Source organism: Oncorhynchus mykiss, chromosome 10 (assembly GCF_013265735.2).
Source record: "Oncorhynchus mykiss isolate Arlee chromosome 10, USDA_OmykA_1.1, whole genome shotgun sequence".
NCBI lineage: Eukaryota > Metazoa > Chordata > Actinopteri > Salmoniformes > Salmonidae > Oncorhynchus > Oncorhynchus mykiss.
Window position 1 is genome coordinate 13033115 of NC_048574.1, and position 26368 is coordinate 13059482.

General features: G+C 40.2%; 1 protein-coding gene across 4 annotated transcripts in view; it reads right to left on the reverse strand.

Moving 5' to 3' along the window:
• Positions 1-23565, reverse strand: part of LOC110533360 (gamma-aminobutyric acid receptor subunit gamma-2) — a 71707-nt gene extending 48142 nt beyond the window's left edge. For 3 of the 4 annotated variants that reach the window (XM_021617480.2, XM_021617479.2, XM_021617478.2), the window contains exons 1-3: positions 22288-23565; positions 15656-15795; positions 13290-13357 (exon numbers count right to left, since the gene is read on the reverse strand). In XM_021617480.2, the coding sequence (XP_021473155.1) occupies positions 13290-13357; positions 15656-15795; positions 22288-22403 (324 nt within the window). In that variant the 5' untranslated portion in view covers positions 22404-23565. The remainder of the gene's footprint in view (positions 1-13289; positions 13358-15655; positions 15796-22287) is intronic. The other variant, XM_021617481.2, reaches the window with a different exon arrangement.
• Between the last annotated feature and the right edge of the window lie 2803 nt (positions 23566-26368).

Genomic DNA, 26368 nt, shown 5'->3' on the forward strand with positions numbered 1-26368 from the left:
GCCAATGGGTGTGTTGTGAGGGTAGGACTCCTCCACTTTAGACCAAGCAGCCTTCATGTTCGCAGCACTGTCTGTCACCAGTGCAAATACCTTCTGTCCAAGGTCATTGATGACAGCCTTCAGTTCATCTGCAATGTAGAGACCGGTGTGTCTGTTGTCCCTTGTGTCTGTGCTCTTGTAGAAAACTGGTTGAGGGGTGGAGATAATGTAGTTAATTATTCCTTGCCCACGAACATTCGACCACCCATCAGAGATGATTGCAATACAGTCTGCTATCTCTATGATTTTCTTGACCTTCACCTGAACTCTGGTGAACTCTGCATCCAGCAAATGAGTAGATAAAGCCTGTCTGGTTGGAGGGGTGTATGCTGGGCAAAGAACATTCAGAAATCTCTTCCAATACACATTGCCTGTGAGCATCAGAGTTGAACCAGTTGCATACACAGCTTGAGCAAGACATTCATCAGAATTTCTCTGACTACGTTCCTCCATTGAGTAAAAAAAACTTCTGATTCCAGGAGGACCATGAGCTGTTGCTATCGATAAGGTGTCTGATTCATCATTTTCACCTCAAATAGAAGAGGGACTTCTGTCAGAGGTTGCTTGTTGTGAGCGCTGAGGGAACTTTATGCACTTGGCCAGATGATTCTGCATCTTTGTTGCATTCTTCACATATGATTTGGCACAGTATTTGCAAATGTACACAGCTTTTCCTTCTACATTAGCTGCAGTGAAATGTCTCCACACATCAGATAGTGCCCGTGGCATTTTCCTGTAAAGATTAGAAAAAAATGAGTAAAAAATAAACAAATATAATTCCATGTACAGATAAATAGTTAAGCAGTTAGATTAAACAACTCCTTTGTAAAATAAATGTCTTAAAATGAAACATGTATGGAAACAGGTGAATTAACACTCTTCAGTTAGCAGGCTCAAGCAACCGAAAACCCACATGGTAGCAAAAACTGACAAGCAGAAATTGCTAACAAGTTAGCAAATGATTTAAACACACTTTGCTGTAGGCTCCTATTTCCTAGTTAACAAAACAATCATGTTAGTCATATAAATATATTCACCCCACCCAGTATTGTAATCAAAACTTACCAGAAAGCATGTAGTCCTTGACTCAGACAGTGTAGTAGTGTGGGCTCAATAGCATCTCAGTGTGCAAGATCTTGAGAATCAGCTGTACATGGAAGAGGGCACTGCACATGTGATGGAAGAATGCACTGTGCATGCAGAGGGTTGCAATTCCATTGAATTGGGGATATTTTAACCAAAACATGCCACAAGACCTAGAATTGCCTGATGTATATCGCACAAAAAAAGGTTCACAGTTATAAGCTAACTTTTTACATGAATTTAAGCAAAATTCCCCAAAGTCCAGGGCTTAACCTCCCATGGAAAATTTCAAGAAACTTACCAGAAAGTTTCCAACCCTTTGCAACCCTAGTCAGGTCCATAAATATTTGGACATTGACCAAGTTATTATTATTTTAGCTGTCTACCACAGCATATTGGAGTTGAAATTAAATAATGAATATGAGCTGAAAGTTCAGATGTTCAGCTTTAATATGAGGGTATTAACATCCAAATCAGGTGAACGGTGTAGGAATTGCAGCACGATTTATATGTGGTACCCCCTTTAACGTACCTCACTTTAAGGGACCAAAAGTAATTGGACAATTGGCTGCTCAGCTGTTCCATGGTCAGGTGTGTGTTATTCACTCATTAGTTAATTTACAAGTAAGCAGATAAAAGGTCTAGAGTTGATTTCAAGTGTGGCATTTGCATTTGGAATCTGTTACTGTTAACCCTCAATATGAAGTCCAAAGAGCTGTCACTGCCAGTGAAGCAAGACATCAATAGGCTGAAAAATCAAAACAAACCCATCAGAGAGATAGCAAAAACATTAGGTGTGGCCAAATCAACTATTTGGTACATTCTTAAAAAGAAAGAACGCACTGGTGAGCTCAGGAACACCAAAACGCCCGGAAGAGCATGGGAAAAAACTGTGGTGGACGACAGAAGATTATTTCGCTGGTGAAGAAAAACCCCTTCACAACAGTTGGCCAGATCAAGAACGCCCTCCAGGAGGTAGGTGTATCTGTGTCAAAAGTCAACCATCAAGAGAAGACTTCACCAGAGTAAATACAGACCGTTTACCACAAGATGTAAACTATTGATAAGCTTCAAAAACAGATGAGACAAAGATCAACTTGTACCAGAATGATGGCAAGAAGGGAAGGAACTGCTCATGATCCGAAGCATACCACCTCATCTGTGAAACATGGTGGAGGTAGTGTTATGGCGTGGGAATGTACAGTATAGCTGCCAATGGAACTGGTTCCCTTGTATTTATTGTGATGTGACTGCTGACAAAAGCAGCAGAATGAATTCTGAAGTGTTTAGGGCTATATTACTTGCTCAGATTCAGCCAAATGCTTCAAAACTCATTGGACGGCGCTTCACAGTGCAGATGGACAATGACGCAAAGCATACTGCAAAAGCAACCCAAGACTTTAAGACAAAGAAGTGGAATGTTCTGCAATGACCAAGTCAATCACCTGATCTGAATCCAATTGAGCATGCACTTCCTTTGCTGAAGGCAAAACTGAAGGCAAAACGCCCCTAGAACAAGCAGGAACTGAAGACAGCTGGAGAAAAGGCCTGGCAGTGCATCACCAGGGAAGAAACTCAGCATCTGGTGATGTCTATGGGTTCCAGACTTCAGGCAGTAATTGACTGTAAATGATTTGCAACCAAGTATTACAACTCACAATTTAATTTATGATTATGTTAGTTTGTCCAATTACTTTTGAGACTCTAGAATTGGGGGGCTATGTATAAAAAAGGTTGTAATTCCTACACGCTTCATACCATCATTTTGACAAATCTCTTAAACTAAAGATTAAGTCTACACTTAAAGCACATTTTGATTGTTTCCTTTCAAATCCATTGTGGTGGCGTACAGAGACAAAATTATGCAAATTGTGTCACTGTCCAAATACTAATGGACCTGACTGTATCTGTTTTCAGAAATGTTGGTAAATTAGCTTTTATTAAATCAATTATGAAAGAGATTGGTGTGTTATTTCCACTATCTAATCATAGCATGAGGTTGTTCAATGACAGCAATGTATTTGTTTAAAATCACTTGATGGTTTAATTTCAGAGAAATGAATAATACTGGGTAAATAATACTCACTCTCAGAGAAATAAGTAGTACTGCTAGGTTTTACACAATCAAATGTAACACATAACTAACTACATTTTAATAAAGAACTGTACAAATGCTACATATGAGATCTGTATGTAAAACATTTACATTTTACATTTTAGTAGATGCTCTTATCCAGAGCGCCTTGCAGTAAGTGCATTCATCTTAAGATAGCTAGGTGAGACAACCACATATAACAGTCAAATATACAGGATACGAACAATTCATTCCAGCTAAACAATGGATATATAGCATTTTGCAACAATATATAAATATAATACACATCTAAAATCGCTGAACTAAAAATCAGAGATCAGTAATATTTTACACACACATGAAGGTACCCATATGCAATCATTCCTGATGAAAAAACACTAATGTGAAAAATTTGTGGATATAGAATTTTGGAACTAAACTTTTCATTTAAACTACCGTTCAAAAGTTTGGAGTCACTTAGACATTTCCTTGTTTTTTAAAGAAAAGCACATTTTTGTCCATTAAAAGGCTAATTGATCATTAGAAAACCCTTTTGCAATTATGTTAGCACACCTGAAAACGTTTGTGCTTATTAAAGAAGCAATAAAACTGGCCTTCTTTAGACTAGTTGAGTATCTGGAGCATTAGCATTTGTGGGTTCGATTACAGGCTCAAAATGGCCAGAAACAACGACCTTTCTTCTGAAACTCATCAGCCTATTCTTGTTCTAAGAAACGAAAGCTATTCCCTGAGAGAAATTGCCACTGAAGATCTCGTACAGCGCTGTGTACTACTCCCTTTACAGAACAACGTAGGCTTCTAAACTGGCTCTAACCAGAATAGAAAGAGTGGGAGGCCCCGGTGCACAACTGAGCAAGAGAACAAGTACATTAGAGTGTTGGTTTCTCAAACTAGACACTCAAATGTACTTGTTATCTTGCTCATTTGTGCACCGGGGCCTCCCACTTAGAGACGTATGAGTTTCAGAAGAAATGTCTTTGTTTCTAGCCATTTTGAGCCTGTAATCGAACCCACAAATGCTGATGCTCCAGATACTCAACTAGTCTAAAGAAGGCCAGTTTTATTGCTTCTTTAATAAGAACAAAAGTTTTCAGGTGTGCTAACATAATTGCAAAAGGGTTTTCTAATGATCAATTAGCCTTTTAAAATTATAAACTTGGATTAGCAAACACAATGTGCCATTGAACACATGAGTTATGGTTGCTGATAATGGGCCTGTGTACGCCTATATAGATATTCCATTCAAAATCAGCTGTTTCCAGCTACAATAGTCATTTACAAATTTAACAATGTCTACACTGTATTTCTGATCAATTTGATGTTATTTTAATGGACAAAAACAAAAAACAAGGAAATGTCTAAGTGACCCCAAACTTTTGAACGGTAGTGTACATACATGTTAAATTCTGTGTTGAAATTTAACAATGAATAAAAACTACTGTAGAACACCCTGAGACCCTAAACAGGAACGAGTGTCCTCCAAAACGTTGAATACAAATCACTCTCCATGTTCCACCGAACCCGTTTAAACTGAGGACAGTTTTACAACTACATGGTAAAACACCTACATGGTAAAACTGCTGTCTGGGATACATTGGCAGAGCACTTTCTTAAAGCAAAACGGCTTCCTTTCAGACCATTAATCTTTTGTTCCTATTAAAGAATGCAGCTACACTGGGCCACCTTGAGCCCCTCAACCTGAAAATGAAATGTTTAACGGGGCAATTAATGGCTTCCCTTGTTTAGCAGAAGCATTATCTAACCTCATATCCTGAGAAGCACTTTGCTCTCACTCTGACAAAACCCTTCCTGCAGTGCTCTCTGTCTCCCATTCAACAGGCCTAGGAAATATATATTAAGGCTATTCAATAGAGCACTGGAGAAAGGAGAGAGGAGTGTATGTGTGTGTGGTCATGTGTGTGTTTGAGAGAGAGAGAGAGAGAGAGAGGGGGGGGAGAGAGAGAGATATACAGAGAGAGAGAGAGAGAGAGATACCGAGAGAGAGAGAGATAGAGATACAGAGAGAGAGAGAGATATACAGAGAGAGAGACACAGTCTACTTAAACAGAGCAATACTCAATCATGAGGCATCAAAGCCAAAGGAACTGAGTAACATTAAGAAATGCTATAGATGGAAGGAATGCAGTTTGGAAACCTACCAAAAAACAATTAGGCAACAACAAATTCAATCCCTTTTAGACAATTTCCTGGCTAAAACATTCCACTGTAATAGTGAAGGTGTAAACTTGGCAGTAGAAAATCTTAACAGTATATTTGACCTCTCAGCTTCCCTATCAAATCTAAAAATCTCAAATAGAAAACCGAAGAAAATTAACAATAATGACAAATGGTTTGATGAAGAATGCAAAAATCGAAGAAAGAAATTGAAAAACCTGTCCAACCAAAAACATAGAGACCCGGAAAACCTGAGTCTACGCCTTCACTATGGTGAATCACTAAAACAATACAGAAATACACTACGGAAAAAGAAGGAACAGCATGTCAGAAATCAGCTCAATGCAATTGAAGAATCCATAGACTCTAACCACTTCTGGGAAAATTGGAAAACACTAAACAAACAACAACACAAAGAATTATCTATCCAAAATGGAGATGTATGGGTAAACCACTTCTCCAATCTTTTTGGCTCTATAACAAAGAATAAAGAGCAAAAACATATACATGATCAAATACAGATCTTAGAATCAACTATTAAAGACTACCAGAACCCACTGGATTCTCCAATTACATTGAATGAGATACAGGACAAAATAAAAACCCTCCAACCCAAAAAGGCCTGTGGTGTTGATGGTATCCTCAATGAAATGATCAAATATACAGACAACAAATTCCAATTGGCTATACTAAAACTCTTTAACATCATACTTAGCTCTGGCATCTTCCCCAATATTTGGAACCAAGGACTGATCACCCCAATCCACAAAAGTGGAGACAAATTTGACCACAATAACTACCGTGGAATATGTGTCAACAGTAACCTTGGGAAAATCCTCTGCATTATCATTAACAGCAGACTCGTACATTTCCTCAATGAAAACAATGTACTGAGCAAATGTCAAATTGGCTTTTTACCAAATTACCGTACAACAGACCATGTATTCACCCTGCACACCCTAATTGACAACCAAACAAACCAAAACAAAGGCAAAGTCTTCTCATGCTTTGATGATTTCAAAAAAGCCTTCGACTCAATTTGGCATGAGGGTCTGCTATACAAACTGATGGAAAATGGTGTTGGGGGTAAAACATACGACATTATAAAATCCATGTACACAAACAACAAGTGTGCGGTTAAAATTGGCAAAAAACACACACATTTCTTCACACAGGGTCGTGGGGTTAGACAGGGATGCAGCTTAAGCCCCACCCTCTTCAACATATATATATCAACGAATTGGCGCGGGCACTAGAAAAGTCTGCAGCACCCGGCCTCCCCCTGCTAGAATCCGAAGTCAAATGTCTGCTGTTTGCTGATGATCTGGTGCTTCTGTCACCAACCAAGGAGGGCCTACAGCAGCACCTAGATCTTATGCATAGATTCTGTCAGACCTGGGCCCTGACAGTAAATCTCAGTAAGACCAAAATAATGGTGTTCCAAAAAAGGTCCAGTCACCAGGACCACAAATACAAATTCCATCTAGACACTGTTGCCCTAGAGCACACAAAAACGATACATACCTTGGCCTAAACATCAGCGCCACAGGTAACTTCCACAAATCTGTGAACGATCTGAGAGACACGGCAAGAAGGGCATTCTATGCCATCAAAAGGAACATACATTTCAACATACCAATTAGGATTTGGCTAAAAATACTTGAATCAGTCATAGAGCCCATTGCCCTTTATGGTTGTGAGGTCTGGGGTCCGCTCACCAACCAAGACTTCACAAAATGGGACAAACACCAAATTGAGACTCTGCACGCAGAATTCTGCAAACATATCCTCTGTGTACAACGTAGAACACCAAATAATGCATGCAGAGCAGAATTAGGCCGATACCCACTAATTATCAAAATCCAGAAAAGAGCCGTTAAATTCTATAACCACCTAAAAGGAAGCGATTCCCAAACCTTCCATAACAAAGCCATCACCTACAGAGAGATGAACCTGGAGAAGAGTCCCCTAAGCAAGCTGGTCCTGGGGCTCTGTTCACAAACACAAACACACCCTACAGAGCCCCAGGACAACAGCACAATTAGACCCAACCAAATCATGAGAAAACAAAAAGATAATTACTTGACACATTGGAAAGAATTAACAAAAAAACAGAGCAAACTAGAATGCTATTTGGCCCTACACAGAGAGTACACAGAAGCAGAATACCTGACCACTGTGACTGACCCAAAATTAAGGAAAGCTTTGACTACGTACAGACTCAGTGAGCATAGCCTTGCTATTGAGAAAGGCCGCCGTAGGCAGACATGGCTCTCAAGAGAAGACAGGCTATGTGCTCACTGCCCACAAAATGAGGTGGAAACTGAGCTGCACTTCCTAACCTCCTGCCCAATGTATGACCATATTAGAGAGACATATTTCCCTCAGATTACACAGATCCACAAAGAATTCGAAAACAAATCCAATTTTGAAAAACTCCTATATCTACTGGGTGTCCACAGTGTGCCATCACAGCAGCAAGATTTGTGACCTGTTGCCACGAGAAAAGGGCAACCAGTGAAGAGCACACACCATTGTAAATACAACCAATATTTATGCTTATTTATTTTATCTTGTGTCATTTAACCATTTGTACATTGTTAAAACACTATATATATAATATGACATTTGTAATGTCTTTATTGTTTTGAAACTTCTGTATGTGTAATGTTAATTTTCGTTGTTTTTCACTTTATATATTCACTTTGTATGTTGTCTACCTCACTTGCTTTGGCAATGTTAACACGTTTCCCATGCCAATAAAGCCCTTGAATTGAATTGAATTGAGAGATACCGAGAGAGAGAGAGAGAGAGAGAGAGAGAGAGAGAGAGAGAGAGAGAGAGAGAGAGAGAGAGAGAAAGATAGAGAGAGAGATATACCGAGAGAGAGAGAGAGAGATACCGAGATACGAGATACAGAGAGAGAGAGATATACCGAGAGAGAGAGAGAGAGAGAGAGAGAGATATACCGAGATACAGAGAGAGAGAGAGAGAGAGAGAGAGAGAGAGATACCGAGAGAGAGAGAGAGAGATACCGAGATACAGAGAGAGAGAGATACCGAGATACACACAGAGAGAGAGAGAGAGCGAGAGAGAGAGAGAAAGAGAGATACCGACATGCAGAGAGAGAGAGAGAGAGAGAGAGAGAGAGATACCGAGATACAGAGAGAGAGAGAGAGAGAGAAAGAGAGAGAAAGAGAGATACCGAGATACAGAGAGAGAGAGAGAGAGAGAGAGAGAGATACCGAGATACAGAGAGAGAGAGAGAGAGATACCGAGATACCGAGAGAGAGAGAGAGAGAGAGAGAGAGAGATACCGAGAGAGAGAGAGAGAGAGAGAGATACCGAGATACCGAGATACAGAGAGAGAGAGAGATAGAGAGAGATACCGAGATACAGAGAGAGAGAGAGAGAGAGAGAGATACCGAGATACAGAGAGAGAGAGAGAGAGAGAGAGAGAGATACCGAGAAACAGAGAGAGAGACAGAGAGAGAGATACCGAGATACAGAGAGAGAGAGGGCGAGATACCGCGATATATATATATATATATATATATATATATATATATATATAGAGAGAGAGAGAGAGAGAGAGAGATTTGTGTGTGAGAGGACATAGGCTAAGCATTGGAGATTTATACAAATTTAATTTATACAAATTTATACAACAAAATTTATACAACAAAATAAATAAATGCAATACCTTATTTACATAAGTATTCAGACGCTTTGCTACAAGACTCAAAATTGATCTCAGGTGCATCCTGTTTCCATTGATCATCCTTGAGATATTTCTACAACTTGATTGGAGTCCACCTGTGGTAAATTCAATTGATTGGACATGATTTGGAAAGGCACACACCTGTCTATATAATGTCCCACATTTTCGCAGTATTGAAGTTCACCAAAAACACAGTGGCCTCCATCATTCTTAAATTGAAGAAGTTTGGAACCACCAAGACTATTCCTAGAGCTGGCCGCACAGCTAAACTGAGCAATCGGGGGCTACGGGTCTTGTTCAGCGAGGTGTTCAGCGAGGTGACCAAGAAACCAATGGTCACACTGACAGAGCTCCAAAGTTCCTCTGTGGAGATGGGAGATCCTTCCAAAAGGACAACCATCTCGGCAGCACTCCACCAATCAGGCCTTTATTGTAGAGTGGTCAGACGGAAGCTACTCCTCAGTAAAAGGCACTTGACAGCCCACATGGAGTTCGCCAAAAGGCACCTAAAGTCTCTCAGACCCTGAGAAACAAGATTCTCTGGTCTGATGAAACCAAGATGGAACTCTTTGGCCTGAATGCCAAGCATCACGTCTGGAGGAAACCTGGCACCATCCCTAGTGTGAAGCATGGTGGTGGCAGCATCATGCTCTAGGGATGTTTTTCAGCAGCAGGGACTGGGAGACTAGTCAGGATAAAGGGAAAGATGAACAGAGCAAAGTACAGAGAGATCATTGATGAAAACCTGCTCCAGAGCTGATGACAGCTTTGAAAATCTTTAGACAGAGTTGAAAGTCCGTGTTGCCCAGCAACAGCCCCAAAACATCACTGCTCTAGAGAAGATCTGCATGGAGGAATGGGCCAAAATACCAGCAACAGTGTGTGAAAACCTTGTGAAGACTTACAGAACATGTTTGACCTCTGTCATTGCCAACAAAGGCTATATAACAAAGTATTGAGATAAACTTTCCACCATAATTTTCAAATAAATTCATAAAAAATCCTACAATGTGATTTTCTGGATTTTTTCTCTCTCATTTTATCTGTCATAGTTGAAGTGTACCTATGATGAAAATTACAGGCCTCTCTCATCTTTTTAAGTGGGAGAACTTGCACAATTGATGGCTGACTAAATACTTTTTTGCCCCACTGTAAATGATTCACAGAGTTCAAGTAACAGACACAACTCAACATCAACTGTTCAGAGGAGACTGTTTGAATCAGGCTTTCATGGTCCAATTGCTGCAAAGAAACCACTACTAAAGGACACAATTTGTTTAAATGTAACCCTTATTTAACTAGGCAAGTCAGTTTAGAACTAATTCTTATTTACAATAAATAAATAAATAAATAAATAAATACAATATAAACATAGGACAAAACACACATCACAACAAGAGAGACAACACAACACTACATAAAGAGAGACCTAAGACAACAACATAGCAAGGCAGCAACATATGACAACACAATAAGAAGATGAGACTTGCCTGGACTAAGAAACACGAGCAACGGACATTAGAGCAGTGGAAATCTGTCCTTTGGTCAGATGAGTCCACATCTTTTGGGGTTCCAACTGTCGTGTCTTTGTGAGGTGCCGAGTAGGTGAACGGATTATCTCCGCAGGTGTGGTTACCACCGTGAAGCATGGAGGAGGTGGTGTGATGGTGTGGGGGTGCTTGCAGGTGACACTGTCTGTGATTTATTTAGAATTCAAGGCACACTTAACCAGCATGGCTATCATTCTGCATCAATATGCCATCCCATCTGGTTTGCGCTGAGTGGGACTATCATTTATTTATCAACAGGACAATGACCCAACACACCTCCAAGCTGTGTAAGAGCTATTTGACCAAGAAGGAGAGTGATGGAGTGCTGCATCAGATGACCTAGCCTCCACAATCACCCAACCTGAACCCTACTGAGAATGTTTGGGATGAGTTGGACCGCAGAGTGAAGGAAAAGCAGCCAACAAGTGCTCAGCATATGTGGGAAGTCCTTCAAGACTTTTGAAAAAACATTCCATGTAAAGCTGGTTGAGAGAATGCCAAGTGTGCAAAGCTGTCATCAAGGCAAAGGGTGGCTAATTTGAAGAATCAAAAATTAAAATCTATTTTGATTTGTTTAACACTTTTTTGGTTACTACATGATTCCATATGTGTTATTTCATAGTTTTGACGTTACATATACATTTGCAGAAATAATTAATAACCTGTTTTGGGGGGATTGTGTGTAGATTGATGAGGGAAAAAAGTATTTAATCAATTTTAGAATAAGGTGTAATTTTATTAAAAGGCTGCCTAAAACTTTATAACTCCGGTGGTCTAAAACCTATGTCAAACTAGGGATTCCGTGGTTAAATAAGGTAAAACAATCATTCAATGAATCTTTTATTTGTGTACATGAACTATACTGTACATTGACACATCAAGACCAAAACTGGAGTTTTAACTCAGTTTTGGCCAAATTTGCCAACATCCCGTAGACTTCTACTTATCTAGTATCTCTTTTTCCTCCATAGCCATAGTCCACTGAAACCAATTTGGAGGATACTATACCGTAAGCCTCCTGCTACCAGTCAGATTCCCATTATAAATGTAGCTAGATTGCTTCCTGTTCAGAATAGGAATTGTGCATGCACAGGTAAGCATTTGTAAACATTGTTATAGCAACGGCTTCCGGTTAAACTCCAACACCATGACAACTGACCAGAAAGCAGGATCTTGCTATTCTCTTCAGGACATTTCAACTTAACCAAATGGATGCTGCTAAAAGCTGTGGCAAAGTGAGTAGTCCTGCATTCTATACTGTTTATGCTTTGATACACACTCCAGCATCATCAGTCAACCCATAATCCTCTTCTCTTTAGGAAAGCTAGCATCTTCACCACAATCCTCAACAACAGCCATGATGTGATTTCATGTGAACGTACCCAGCACTGATTACATCTGAATGTACGGCAATCAATATGGTCTTGACATGCACGTACACACAAAGGTATACTCACACACAAACAGACACACAACACACACATGCAAACACACACACATAAACACTAAGAAATGTGAGCTGGTTGCTATGGAGGATCAAGGTGATTAAGAACAGGAAGATCAAACGAGTGACTGTCTTTAAACCCCCACGTTGACAGTAACAGAGCCATGCTTGTGTTAAGATTTTCTCTGTGGCTTGACGCTTGCCCATGGTGGAGATGAGATTGTTGTGCTGAATTACAATGGAATTGGAACCTCGGCATGGATTTTAACTGGAGTACAATGGGACAAATGTTGTTGCAGTCTCTCTAAGCAATGCAGTCCACTTATCTCACCCTACACACCCTGCCCTATTTTTACAGCCTAGCTTACAGTAACTCCTGTACTGTCTACAAATATCAACAACCATCTTGGAGTAGCTTATTCCATCAAGTTTGTATAGGCCTACTCCATAGAATTCTGGATGTCTTTCCGACAACCATAGCCAAGGCAATAAAACAAAAGCTATGATATTACCTTGCGCAAGGTATCTTAAGTTTGACTTATGCAACAATCCATGACATGACATGAAAGCAACACAATCAGAACACAATTATGCCATTCATTACATAATGCAATTCATTCAACATTACAGCTTTCAATGTATCTATCTATTTTGAAAACAAACTTGGCATGTACATGAACAGACCATGGTGGAAATAAAGTATGTCTGAAAAAGTGCAATGATTGGCGGCTACTGATAGACATCAAATCAATTCAATCAAACTGTATTTGTCACATGCTTGGTAAACAACAGGTGTAGACTAACAGCTTACTTACGGGCCCTTCCCAACAATGCAAAACATTTCAAATCAAAAAATAAATGGAGAAATAATAGAACAATAATAACAGAAGGAATAAACACACAATGAGTAACGATAACTTGTCTATATAAAGTACTGCACAAACAGCCCTAACTCATCCACCCTATAGGTCTTCACAGCAAAAGCCCTGTAGTTTCCCAGTCAGTAACGATAACTTGGCTATATACACAGGGTACAGGTACATGAGTCGATGTTCAGGGTTACGAGGTAATTGGGGTAGCTATGTAAATATAGGTAGGGATAAAGTGACTAGGCAACAGGATAAATAATAAGCAGTAGCAGCAGATTTTAATTTGAGAGGGGACTCTCTCTATATTACTCACCATATTGATAGCATTCACTGGGCCAATACTGTTGACAAACATGTCAGTGTGGATCACGGTTGGTTTTACTGAAAGAAGAAAAAACAAGTGTTATGATGCACATTCAATATTATGTGTTTAGGTATTATTCATGTCTATCTTATGTCAGGGCTAAATAGCTTGTACTACTATAGCAGTTAGTGTGTCCGAGTGTAAAATGATGACACGATGGGGCTGTCCATGGTGCTGAAAACAGACTTTACGTACTCTGCACTAAATTCTCTCTCTCTCTCTCTCTCTCTCTCTCTCTCTCTCTCTCTCTCTCTCTCTCTCTCTCTCTCTCTCTCTCTCTCTCTCTCTCTCTCTCTCTCTCTCTCTCTCTCTCTCTCTCTCTCTCTCTCTCTCTCTCTCTCTCTCTCTCTCTCTCTCTCTCTCTCTCTCTCTCTCTCTCTCTCTCTCTCTCTCTCTCTCTCTCTCTCTCTCTCTCTCTCTCTCTCTCTCTCTCTCTCTCTCTCTCTCTCTCTCTCTCTCTCTCTCTCTCTCAGTCCAAAGTCCACCATGGTACTGGAGCTTACTGCATGATACAGTACAGATAGATGTAGGCTCTTAATAGCGAGCCAGTTTGTTACAGCAGGAAAATAGCAGGAAATGTTAATTATTATGTGTACATTTTTGTAGGGTTTGATATATTGTTTGTAAGATAAAATATTTTTAGGATCCTACATCTGTCCTGAGCCTGAGACGATCTCTGCTTTTCCAAGATATGGATGTGGTAAAGGCTTTGACACACCACAGACACGGCTTCTAGTTTATCTCCAATCACAAACTCTCTCACCATAAAAGTAATGTTACTAGAGATTATATAGTGAGTGAACATAAACTGGCCCCATGTAGTGAGTTTCCGACTGCATAATCAGTGTCAAAAACATAGCATGATAAAAACTCAAACTTAAAGCCATATTTAGTTCCAATTGCCAGCTGGTAAATTGATTTCTTTGAAAAACACAATAAATATGACCGTATACAAATGAAATAAAAAACACAGCTTGGCTTTCTGAATTCCCAGACCACTTTTGAGGGTGATAACATTAATGCAGTCGTAGAAACCAACTGCTACATTCATCCTGGGAATACTCATCAAAGGTGCAATGGTGTGTACAACCTATAGCCAAACAACAAACGCAGCAAACTACCGTTTGGACGTCCTCATTTCCTTTGGCTCCAGGTTGGCTTTATATTATACCTTGTCTATACCTGCATGCCATGACGCACACCATTTCCTTTGGCTCCAGGTTGGCTTTATATTTTACCTTGTCTATACCTGCATGCCATGACGCACACCATTTCCTTTGGCTCCAGGTTGGCTTTATATTTTACCTTGTCTATACCTGCATGCCATGACGCACACCATTTCCTTTGGCTCCAGGTTGGCTTTATATTATACCTTGTCTATACCTGCATGCCATGACGCACACCATTTCCTTTGGCTCCAGGTTGGCTTTATATTATACCTTGTCTATACCTGCATGCCATGACGCACACCATTTCTTTTTTAGCAGACAACATTGCAGCCTGTGTCCTTGTGATATCATAATGCGAGGGAATTAAAATGTCATTCCCCACATATCTCTCGTTAGCTATTTTGCTATACATAGACTGCAGCAGCATTACAATTGAATGAGCTGCACAATGGACTTGAAAAGAACTGTCCACAATCTGCAATTAATCCAAATCCCAGTTTTCAGTGCATGGTTGCAATCCCAGTTTTCAGTGCATGGTAGCAATCCCAGTTTTCAGTGCAACGTAGCACTCTTGGTAGTTGTTAGCTAATTATACCCAGTGTGTAACTCTGGCAGTCTGGGAGATGACAGGGTGCAACATCATATCATGTTTGATGGTAAGATGGTGGCGGCTGCCTCTGTAAATCTATTGTAGCTGTATGCATTTTCTGTCTGAACATGGGAGCTGACCCCAGCTGCCAGCCCAAGTGAAGGGAGAGAAAGCTACTTCACTGGCTCTATACTTGGCCAACAGCAGTGCAGGGACAGACGAGGCTAATAGGCCCATAATGGATAACCAGACGTCCAGGTTTCACAGCTCACACTGGGTCTGCATAATAATGCTAGAATGTTGTTTCTGTTGCACCAACCTTTACACAAGTCATACTGGGGCGGGCCCATGGCCCTGTAGACTGAATGGGCTCCGTGAAATGAGAGGGCTGCCTGTGATGATGCTATCAGTGATGATGGTGTCTGCTCATCATTCATGGCCTGTAATACTGATGTAGATAGATTGTGACGAAGGCGTTGATGCCAATGGAGATTGGTCTTTGGGGAGGGCGGCCATAGCAGCAGCAGCCAATCAATGTGCAGTGGTATGACACCTACCTCCTATATCTGGTCGCAGTTTGTTATCGTAGCCATCTAGTAGGCTGTTTAGGATGTTGGTGACATCGCTCTCGTACACTTTGGGAGTCAACACCCACGTTTTGTTTGTCACATCATCGTCATTTTCAGTCTGGAGGGATCTGGGAAGAGAAAAGGAGAACAGAGAAAATATGAAGCAAGGATTTTTCCATCAGCACTATAAACAGCAAGGTAAAATGAAAAGAGAGAGAATCTTGTTATGCTGTCAATATGTAAAGCAACAATCCACGACAACAGCACAGAAAAGACCACTAAATCATACTAGGCTAAGCTTGCTATGCGTTTAGGCTCCATTCTTTCAAATGTGCACTGCCCGCTGGTTGAAATCAAAGGACAAGGCAGAAACGGGATAAAAGGGCAGAACTCCTGCTGGTTGCCACTGATCTCTATGTGATTCCCTACATGAAAGTCCTCACAAAGTGACACCAGCCCCACAGTGCAGCTGGAACTGAGAATAACGGCAATGAATCCTAGCATAGTGTTCAAAAACAAAAACCCAGTTAGGAGAGAAAGACTGTTACCCAGGCCCTTTCAGAACGCTGAAGAAATGCACAGTGCCAATAGTGGACCTGACATTGTTCCTTTGAGTGAGATTTTGTAATAGAATGATTGTTCTCTGCTCTCTTTTCAGTGCTTGAACAGAAGGGTCCGTCTTGTGAGTTGGCTCACCTCTGTAAAATGTCTCAACCAAGAGTGCCATAGTCACCAAAAACACAGTCAGGAGAGAAACATGGGGAGAGAATGTTCTGGTTCCTCAGGCCCTTTCATAACACAATGAAGAAATGCCAGGTACAAACAGTGGATCTGTTGTTCCATTTGTGAGATTTCTTCTTTGACATTCCTTGGTTCTCTGCTCTCTTTTCAGTACTCAAGCAGAAGAGTTAGTCTTGGGAGTTGGCTCACCTCTGTAAAACGTCTCAATGCATTACAATGTCTCAAAAATCCTAATGAAAATGTTCTTCACTCAGCCAAGAGCCAGTTAACTGAATTACACATTGAATAAAAGTGTTTTGCAATGGGGCTGGGATACTGAGGCTGGAGGTGTGAATACACCTATGATGGTGCATTGGAGTGCACCACAGATGAGTCTTATCTAGAAGTGCTAACGGCAACACACTGTCATGAAGTGTGTGATTAAACTAACAAGCACAGATTCAGGTCTCTGGGAAGTTGTTACCGCCAATGGCACGATAGATGGAATATGAAGGATTTCCATTGTGTCCGAACTTACTGTACCAAGAGCTTTACCCAACTCAGTAACCATGGAATCCCAGGGATACTGTATACAGTATGGTGGCACCACCAACACATTAAGACTTTATAGAGGGATTCAGGACAGCTTGGATCTTTTGGCCATTCTTAGACATTGTAAATGGACCTGATGTCGAATCAAATCTAATTGTATTTGTCACATGCACCAACCTTACCGTGAAATGCTTACTTACAAGCCCTTAACCAACAATGCAGTTAAGAAAATATTTACTAAATAAACTAAAGTTTAAAAAAATAAAAGTGACTATGCATAGATAATAAACAGCGAGTAGCAGCAGTGTAAAGTCCGGGTGGCCATTTGATGAATTGTTCAGCAGTCCCCTCTGTTCTAATAATAGAACTAGAATGAAGATTGAAATAGTTAAACATACTTGTTCTGTGGTTCTAATCTACTGCAGAGTCGACTGAGCCAATAGCAGTCAGGTGCTGTTCCTACTTTTCAGCAGAACCCAGTTGTCAACGGAAATCCCCCAGAGACGGTTGGATGAAAGAGAAATCTGTGTATGTCCCCCAGACAGATCTAAAGTATCCATGGCTAATTTGGTAATGGGAGGCCCATAAAAATGTACAACTTAGAATGTGACACTGGAGTACAGTAATGTTATTGTAGCTACCCCCATTGAGAACATGCTACAGCTGCAGGGCCTAGCTAACCACAAGAGGACTGTTTCCTATACTGAAAGGTTTAAATTGGCCTTTATCGCAGTTGCATCATGTGAAAACTGCTATCAGATGTATTTTTTTGATTCACATTTTCCTCACGTACCAGATGAAAGACAATTCAATTGTCGACAGAAAAACAATTAGGATGTATTTGAAAACACTCCTTAAAGTAGTTCTGTTAAATATGATCTCTAATTGAATTCTTATCATCAACACCAATGATTCATAAAACATTTATTTTTTTATGTAACCTTTATTTAACTATGCAAGTCAGTTAAGAACAAATTGTTAGTTACAATGACGGCCTACTCTGACTAAACCCAGACGACGCTGGGCCAATTGTGCGCCACCCTATGGGACTCCCGATCACGGCCAGATGTGACACAGCCTGGATTTAAACCAGGTACTATAGTGACACCTCTTGCACTGTGATGCAGTGCCTTCAACTGCTGCGGCACTTGGGAGCATCGATATCCAAATACCAGTATAATGTACAGACCCCCAAATCAGTTGCTTCAATATCAGTTCAAATACTACAAACAATTCTGGGATGATTTGATGTTAACTTTAAAAATATATATTTGAGCATAATGTTATCAGGTGGGAAAATCACTGCATGTCTGTTGATAGTAATTATGTCACGTTTCCGTAAGCTATCATTTCCTGGGTTTGTGTCTGGGGCTAATGAGGCACAGCCCATCCCAACTCTCCTCCTATCCAGCCACACACAAGACACATCACTGAGCACCATTCTTACAATCACTACACCAAATGAAGACTCATTACGGTAGCTAACACTGACTGCCTTAACGTAGTCCTCGCACCATTTTGCTTGTTATCGCCATAGAGAAGGTACTAGGATCTATCCCTGTGGAACAAGATGAAAATGCCTCTGTTTGTTCATTTCTTGGAGGGTAAGATTGCAGTTTAGCTGACATTTTATAAAATGGCCTCACGGTGCTCTGTCCTGAGGACACAGAGCTATTAGTGACAGATCACCTGACCTGTGGTGACCTGGTACTCCCTAATTAGCTCACCTCTGGCATCAGCTCTATTTGTGTACCCAGTTAAGCCTAACTAAATGGGATCAGACAGATTAGAAACATTATGATTGTTTAACGGGATACTTTGGGGTTTGACCATTTATCTACTTTCCTGGAGTCAGATGAACTCGTAGATACCATTTTTATGTCTCTTTTTATGTATCTTTTATGTCCAGTACGAAGGAAGTTTTGCAAGCCAATGTTAACTAGCATTAGTGCAATGACTGGAAGTCTATGGGTATCTGCTAGCATGCTAGTTAGTAATGGCGCTAGCGCTAGTTAGCAACCTCCTTTCAAACTGCAAGCAGACATGAAAATGGTATCCACAAGTTCATCTGAATCTGAGGAAGTAGATAAAGCGCCTCATTGTCAAAATCCCTAAGTATTTTAAGTATTGTTTTCCATCAATGATTAAATACAGCTTAGGACAGATACGGCTAATTTGAGAGGCACAAGACTGTTGATTTCATTTGTATTAACCGCAGGAGGTTGGTGGCACCTTAATTGGGGAGGACGGGCTCATGGTAATGACTGGAGCGGAATCCGTGGAATAGTATCAAATAATCAAACACATGGTTTCTATGTGTTTGATGCCATTCCAATCACGCCGTTCCAGACATTCGTTCAGATAAGAAAAAGGACCAGTAGGCCTACCGTAAAACCTGTTTCTTTACAACTAGCATGGGATGGCAAATGATACCAGTCAAAATCCAAAATCCATTATTAAAACAGAGCAGTTAAATTGTAAAATGGGACTACAGAGGCCTACTGAAATTCTAGACACACTGAGCGACATGCAGGTAGGAATTTAAGGAAGCAGGTGATATAAATGCTTTTGAAAAAGTTGTATTATCCCCAGGTCACCCACTACAGTAGGCTTATTCCCTGTGCCCGTTGGAAAGAAACGTGCTGATTAGGATTAAGAATAGGCCCAGCGGACCGTATCCAAAGTGCTTTCCATAAAAGTCACTTCAATGAAGGCTGGTAGTCACACAAGACACCTGTAGGTCACAGTAATAGACATCCTGATGGGTTATACTGTAGATGCAGTTCGTCTGACATACATTACATGCCAAAAAGTATGTGGACACCTGCTTGTCGAACATCTCATTCCACTAACTTGAAGGGGTTTCCACATACTTTTTTTTTGTCCATGTAGTGTATTGCTTGTGGTTTTTTGTCCATGTAGTGTATTGCTTGTGTTTTTTTTGTCCATGTAGTGTATTGCTTGTGTAATCACAACATAGTCTATAGTCATGGACAGTTTAACCCAATGGGCAACATGGACTGTGCTTCTGGCATGCTAAACAGTGACTTACTTGATTTAATCCCTTGGCTCCTATAATAAGCATAGGCCATTGATGATTGTCCTCCATATGCTATACTGTAGTTGTGTATGTTTGCTTCTTTGACAACAGCTGTTGAGTATGTCAAGTGATTAGAAAGTGAGGACACACTGAGACAAATTAACAATACATGTATGTTGAGTATGGTGGGTCTGCTATAGGTCAACTGTTTGACAGTAGTGTCATCCACCTATACCGAATTGCATGCAATGTTGTCAGAAATTATAATTGAGCTCTGACTTGCAAAGCGCTGACTTGACCATCCACTACAAGTTGTAAGTATGATTGTCAGAAATGGTTGCAGTATGGATCAAGCACTACACATACCCTTTGATAAGGCACACCAATGTGATAAAGCTTAATACACCTATGCCCATTGTTTTGTATGGCCCCGACCTAGGGCCCACCTTAATCCAGCACTGTCTGCACATGGATTATTAGCTATTCATATTGTGATAATCCACTCAACGCAGATCACCTAACCTGTGATGCTCTATTGGTCTTTTAAAAGCGGAGACATCACAACACAAGCTGCCCGGGTGGGTTGGGGTCGAAGGGAGGTCCACCAGACTACAGGTAATCTCTCATTGTTGGACTACTTCCTGCTGGCAAGGCTTTGGCACTTTCTGGGTTTACAGATACTCCTTGGGGATTAGCTACATCAGAAGGCATGTGTTTCCCCTGGGTGCCCTATGGGTGGCCGTGGAGCATGGCCCAGTGTACTGTAAACCAAGTAGTTGGAGTGAAAGTTGGATGAGTATGTTATTACTATACAGTTAATACCAGAGATCCTGAGGTGCTTATGAAGTCACTAACAGCGGTTATAGAGTTCATACTCATGTATATATATATCATTCAAATAGATAGTAATACAATTGTAATAACAAATATATCTGTAAAAATGTGTCAACATAAAATCCCTTAGCCAGTTGTTAGGACAGTTCAAACCTTATGTTGTACCTAGCCATGCCAGCCTATATATACAGTGTTGCTCTTTCACAGGGGCTTATGTGTTATGACTACCTAGGATGCACCCTTATGTTGCCTTACCATGAGCTGCAGTCAAGGTGAGCTCATTACGTTTCATGCGTCTTATTTACGTGTTCCCAGATGCATATGAAAAGCCTTGCCTACTGAATTCTTGAGAACAGAATCCTTTTAAATTAGGTTTGAATCATGTTAAAGGCTGGCATATGTGTGAACACAATAGAACACACAGTGCAGACATTTTGATCTAGGCCAGAGACTCCATGGCCGCGTTTTCTACGATGGTGATTGAATGAAGACTGATCTATCACCCTCCATTTTTCACCCTCAGGCAGCACACAAGACAGAAGCGATGTGAGCCCTTAAACCATCCGCTTCCTTCTCAAGTGTTCATATTTTATTGGTGCAATGGGTGCCTTTTCGTGACAAGTCAATTGAGCATTTCTTTCTACAGATTGTGGAGTTAGCAGTGACCAGAGATAGACCATATGTGTCTCTCTATTGTTGCCTTTATTGCACTGCTTCTATGTAAATATAAAAGTCTACCATTTTGAAAAGTCGTGATTTAGATACAGGAATCAACAATTACTTTTGAATCGTGATTTTAATGGCTAAGGGGGCGGTACATATGAGACCAATGGGTTTCATTTGAAGTTCTACATCCATCACCTTAAAAACATTCTGGGAATGAGGACGTTTTGGGATCTTGTAATATATAAGGTTCATGCATCGATAGGCTACGTCTTCACGTGCCATTTATACAGTACATAAACATAATCATTTAGAATGATATGGTATGCTATGCATCTATTTCCAAGACATTAGCTTTACATATTGTTCACATCTGAATAGCTTTGCCCAGTAGCCTACATCACCATTATAATATTCCTTATACAGCAAATAAACCCGTGGAAATAATGGACATCCTTACCTGACCACTGTTTTTATTCTAACCTCCCAAAAACACGACTATATCTATTGGAGTCACATTAAGCATTACAGTTACGGATCCAATACCACTCATCCAAAGTGCCAACAATGTGCGAAATACATTCCTTGACAAGTAACTAAACGAGCCCTGGTTCTGTAACAAGCCACCCTAATAAACGGCAGGGTGTTATCCTGTCCGATAGAAAGCATAAGAGGAAGATCAGAGGAAAACATAAGATTGAAATAACTGGGCCGGACTCTCATTCTAGTATCCAAAAACTAAATATTTGCCCGGCCACACATGTATGTGTCGACGGCATTTTAATAAAAGCCTGGTATATTTTCTCCTTACCTTGTAGGAAGATTAGCGAGTAAAAACACCCAAAGAAATAGCTTTAGAGAGAAGGAAGGCTTCGCCATCGCTTTCGAGCATTTAGATGCTACATTTGGAGGAGCAATGATCACCATCTTCTTTTCGTCTTTATTGCAGATGGACTACTGTCTATCCTCACTGTGGTACATCACGCACATAGCATAGGCTAAACAACTTGTGTTAGCGTTCGGTTCGGAAAATGTAGACCCTCTGCGGTGTTGAGCAAAACGGCCACAAAACCGATTGAATCTAATCAAGCTTCCCCGACTTTAAGAAATAACAGTAACAACTACATAAATACAGCGGCAACGGAATAGCCTAAAATCCAGCAACTGAGAAATATATTGGAGCGTCAATCTAAATCTGAATGCAGATTAACTCTGGGGTCAAAGAGGAATTGATGCACGTTGCCGCAGCACAGATGAACACATGCGTGGTTTCATTGCGCGGATGCAGAGCTGTGGAGAGAAAAATAAACCTTAGCTTGCTACTATACTTAAAAATGTACCCTAAAATCGTTTTTTTTGTGTGTGTGTTATTTCCCTAAAATAGAAATGCCGCATTATATGATTAGAGGGAGTTGTTGGTTTGATACGGTTTTGAATTGTGTGCGATTAAATAAAGCCAGCAAACAGCTGATATGGCGGTGATAATTAGGCTATAGGTAAATCTTGCCCATTTTAAACAATTATGGGAACAATATGTAATTCATTGAGCTGAAAGATGTGATCTAGCGTATTCTATAAGCGACTCGTCACCACCACGGACAGATCGTTCTGCTTTCAGCACCCCCGTTAAAATGCAAACTAGACCGTCTGGCTTTCCCTGTAAGCTAATTATTGAGTTGATTGATTCATTGATTTATTGATTGATTATAACAGAATAATCAATAATTTAATATCTTAATAACAAATATATATATTTCCGTAGTAAATAACTTTTTAGTTGTCAAAGTGCGTGATACTGGCTATTTTGTCTTGGTCCTGGAGGTTTGTAGTTCAGGGCTATTTTAACAACCCACCCTGTCTTGTTGTTAATTGTAATTTACGAACAGTGTGGTGGTGTTCAATAGTCATAGTCTCTTTTGGAGAGTCTCCAAATTTGTTCAGCACATGGATTAATGTCTATATTTATGTTCCTATTTGCTGTAATTCATTCTGAGGTCTCAGTTGGTTAATTTACAACAATAACATAACATCAGATAATAGGCTATCCTTTGTTTGACAAATTATCTGATTCAGTCTGGGTCATTTCAAACATGGGAGACAGTAAACCCCAAATGGTCAGTCCCAGTTTACTCTTGCCTGAGGGGTGAACCCCCCCCCCCCCCCCCCCAAAAAAAATGTTGAAATATAATTTATGCACATAATTACGTTCGTGACGTCAAAGGTTTCACGTGTGCTTAGCTTTGCTTCTCTACTGAATAAACTGTAGTAGGGGTATATAAGCAGCAGTCACTTACAGTTTGCCACTTAGTCTCTGATATAAAGCAGCATGATGCTCCCTGGAAGCCTATGTACAGTACACTATCCACATGCATTCATTTGTTGAACACTGGCACATCTAAGCATCAAAGTGACAGTACTATATTTCGTACAGTACCTTATATTTCTGTAATGCATTCCACAGGAAATTGCTTCAATTCAAGTACAACAAGATAAGATATGTATTGAAATCCACCAAATGCATAGCCTGGCCAACACCATGGGACATGTGACATTTGAACCTGCTGTATGTGCTGTCCTGTAGGGTTTTCCCCTTCACAAACCAGCCATTCAAATTTAAGATGCTCTGTGATGTATGAAAACTAAAAGTGTTCTTGCTTTTTCAAACAACAAAAAAATATGCTCAAAACAAACGGTGTCAGAAAACCTCACTCACTAGAAGTAAAGGGCACCAGATGTATCCAGTATTCTACATATTTTAATGGGTTGCCTGCCACAATCCCTCTGAACACTTAGCCCACATCCATACACAACAACAGACACACACCACTCTTTAAAAATTAGGGTCCTATGAGGATAGTGCACATGAACTCTTTACCTGTATCAATTCAATGTTGCATGGTAAAAACTGCTTCATTCAGATACACATGAGGATCCAGTGCCCTTGCATCGACCCCTCTGCAAATCAGCAATGACAGTTCAGTTAAGTTTTACTATTTGTTTTGACTGAATCCAATTGAATGGCTAGCCTTACCAGCTGCCTCTGCCATGTATGGATGGGGAGGTTCCTTGGTCTAATCAACAAAACCATGTACTCATTTGTACCAATTTAAGCTTGGAGTGCTACAATTATCTCATCAAAATCGAATGCTGGTTCACCAGATTTACAATAGAACTCCTTGAAAAATGTTGTATTCAACAACCACCTTGAATAAACAGGAAGAGAGTTGGTTGAAATATCTTGCATTATCCTAGCAACAGTTTTAAACACAATTCCTCCACCTCGCCCGAAGCTTTTCTTCAAATGTCAGATTCACAATGTACTGCACGCAACATGTGGAAATGCTAACAGTTTTAGGTCATTTTTCATCACCAGCCATACATCTACACTAATGATGAACTACATTTAGAGCGATCACAACAAATCCCCATACTGCCATGTTTACAAAACCCAGCAACTTGTGCTTTTTGCACTGACCTGGGAAATTATTGGAATTTTAGTATAATCAAATAGAGAAACTAGACACAGGCAAGCCTGGTGTTCTCCAGCCATGCCACCTACAGTACACTCACTAAAGTATCTGCTTTGTTCATTAACATTATATTGTTCATGTAAATGTTTTTTTTATGTACATTTTGTCTGTAATGTCTTTTTCGTTATGTGTTGGACCCCAGTAAGACTAGCTGTGTCCATTGCCGTCGGCTAACGGGGATCCTAATAAATCGAATCAAAATTGTATTTCCCATCAGTGACTCGCAAAAAGGGATTCTGAATCATTTCCTCATCATAACCCCAAATAAATGCAGTTGCCGGGTACCAGCGTAAAACCATGGTTCATTGTTCCATTGTTTGAGGACAAAATACATCAACAACAAAAAAAGCTCATTTTTAGATCATGTGTGCTACAGTGAAACAGCTTGGAGATGTGTTGGGGTCTGATACACAAGGGCAAAGAAGACAGAGGATGGCATTATTATTCATCTCCTACTGTCGTTGTTACTTTATATTCTCACAGTGACCAGTTTAACACTTAGCCACCGCATGGTACCTTGACATCCACTGGGTAGTGAGGAAGTCTACACTGAGCTTTGAGCCTGTGTAGTTGGATGCTGATTTCAGATAATGATACCTTTACACCCAGTGGGTATAACATCTATACTTAAGTATTAAATGTCAGGATGAACCACATACTACAGATCTGAGCCTGTGTATTACTATAAGAGGAGGAGAGGAGGAAGATTACACTGCCTTAGTACACGACCCAGGTTGCGGGTTTTATCAATCGTTGTCTGCAGATTAATGAGATTCTTCTTGTTTAATTCAGTGTTATATAAGTGACCCAGCTCTCCAGGTCACCTCAGACAGATTAACACGATAAACAAAGGGCTTTACAACAGCATGGCATGATTGTTGGAAGTGTTTGACTGGAGATTTTATATACACATTCAAGGCCTTTTCTTTCAGCTAATCTCTGTATCATACAGATGAATTCCAATAATTGCTCACATACATTGCTGAATTATCAGTTATCGTAGGGTTTAATTACTTATCTACATGGGCCCTATATGCTGATATGAAGACAACAAACATAAAAAAGACTAAATGTGTCATTTGCATGGTGGAGGGAAAGATCCTTTGTTTATAGATCACCGATAGACTTAATTCTTGATCAGCTTCATTAGAATCAGCCACAGCATAACTCACTTATACTGTGCCAGTTTGCTACAGCAGGAAAATAATCCTGCAGCAACAGGAAATGTGAATTATTATGTGGATTATAATTTATGGATGTTTTTGTAAGGGTTGGTGCATTTTTCATAAGGGAAAATCATGTGTGACATTTCAAAGTGGAAATTAAAAACTTCAGAAACCTTTTTAAACCTCAAATACACTA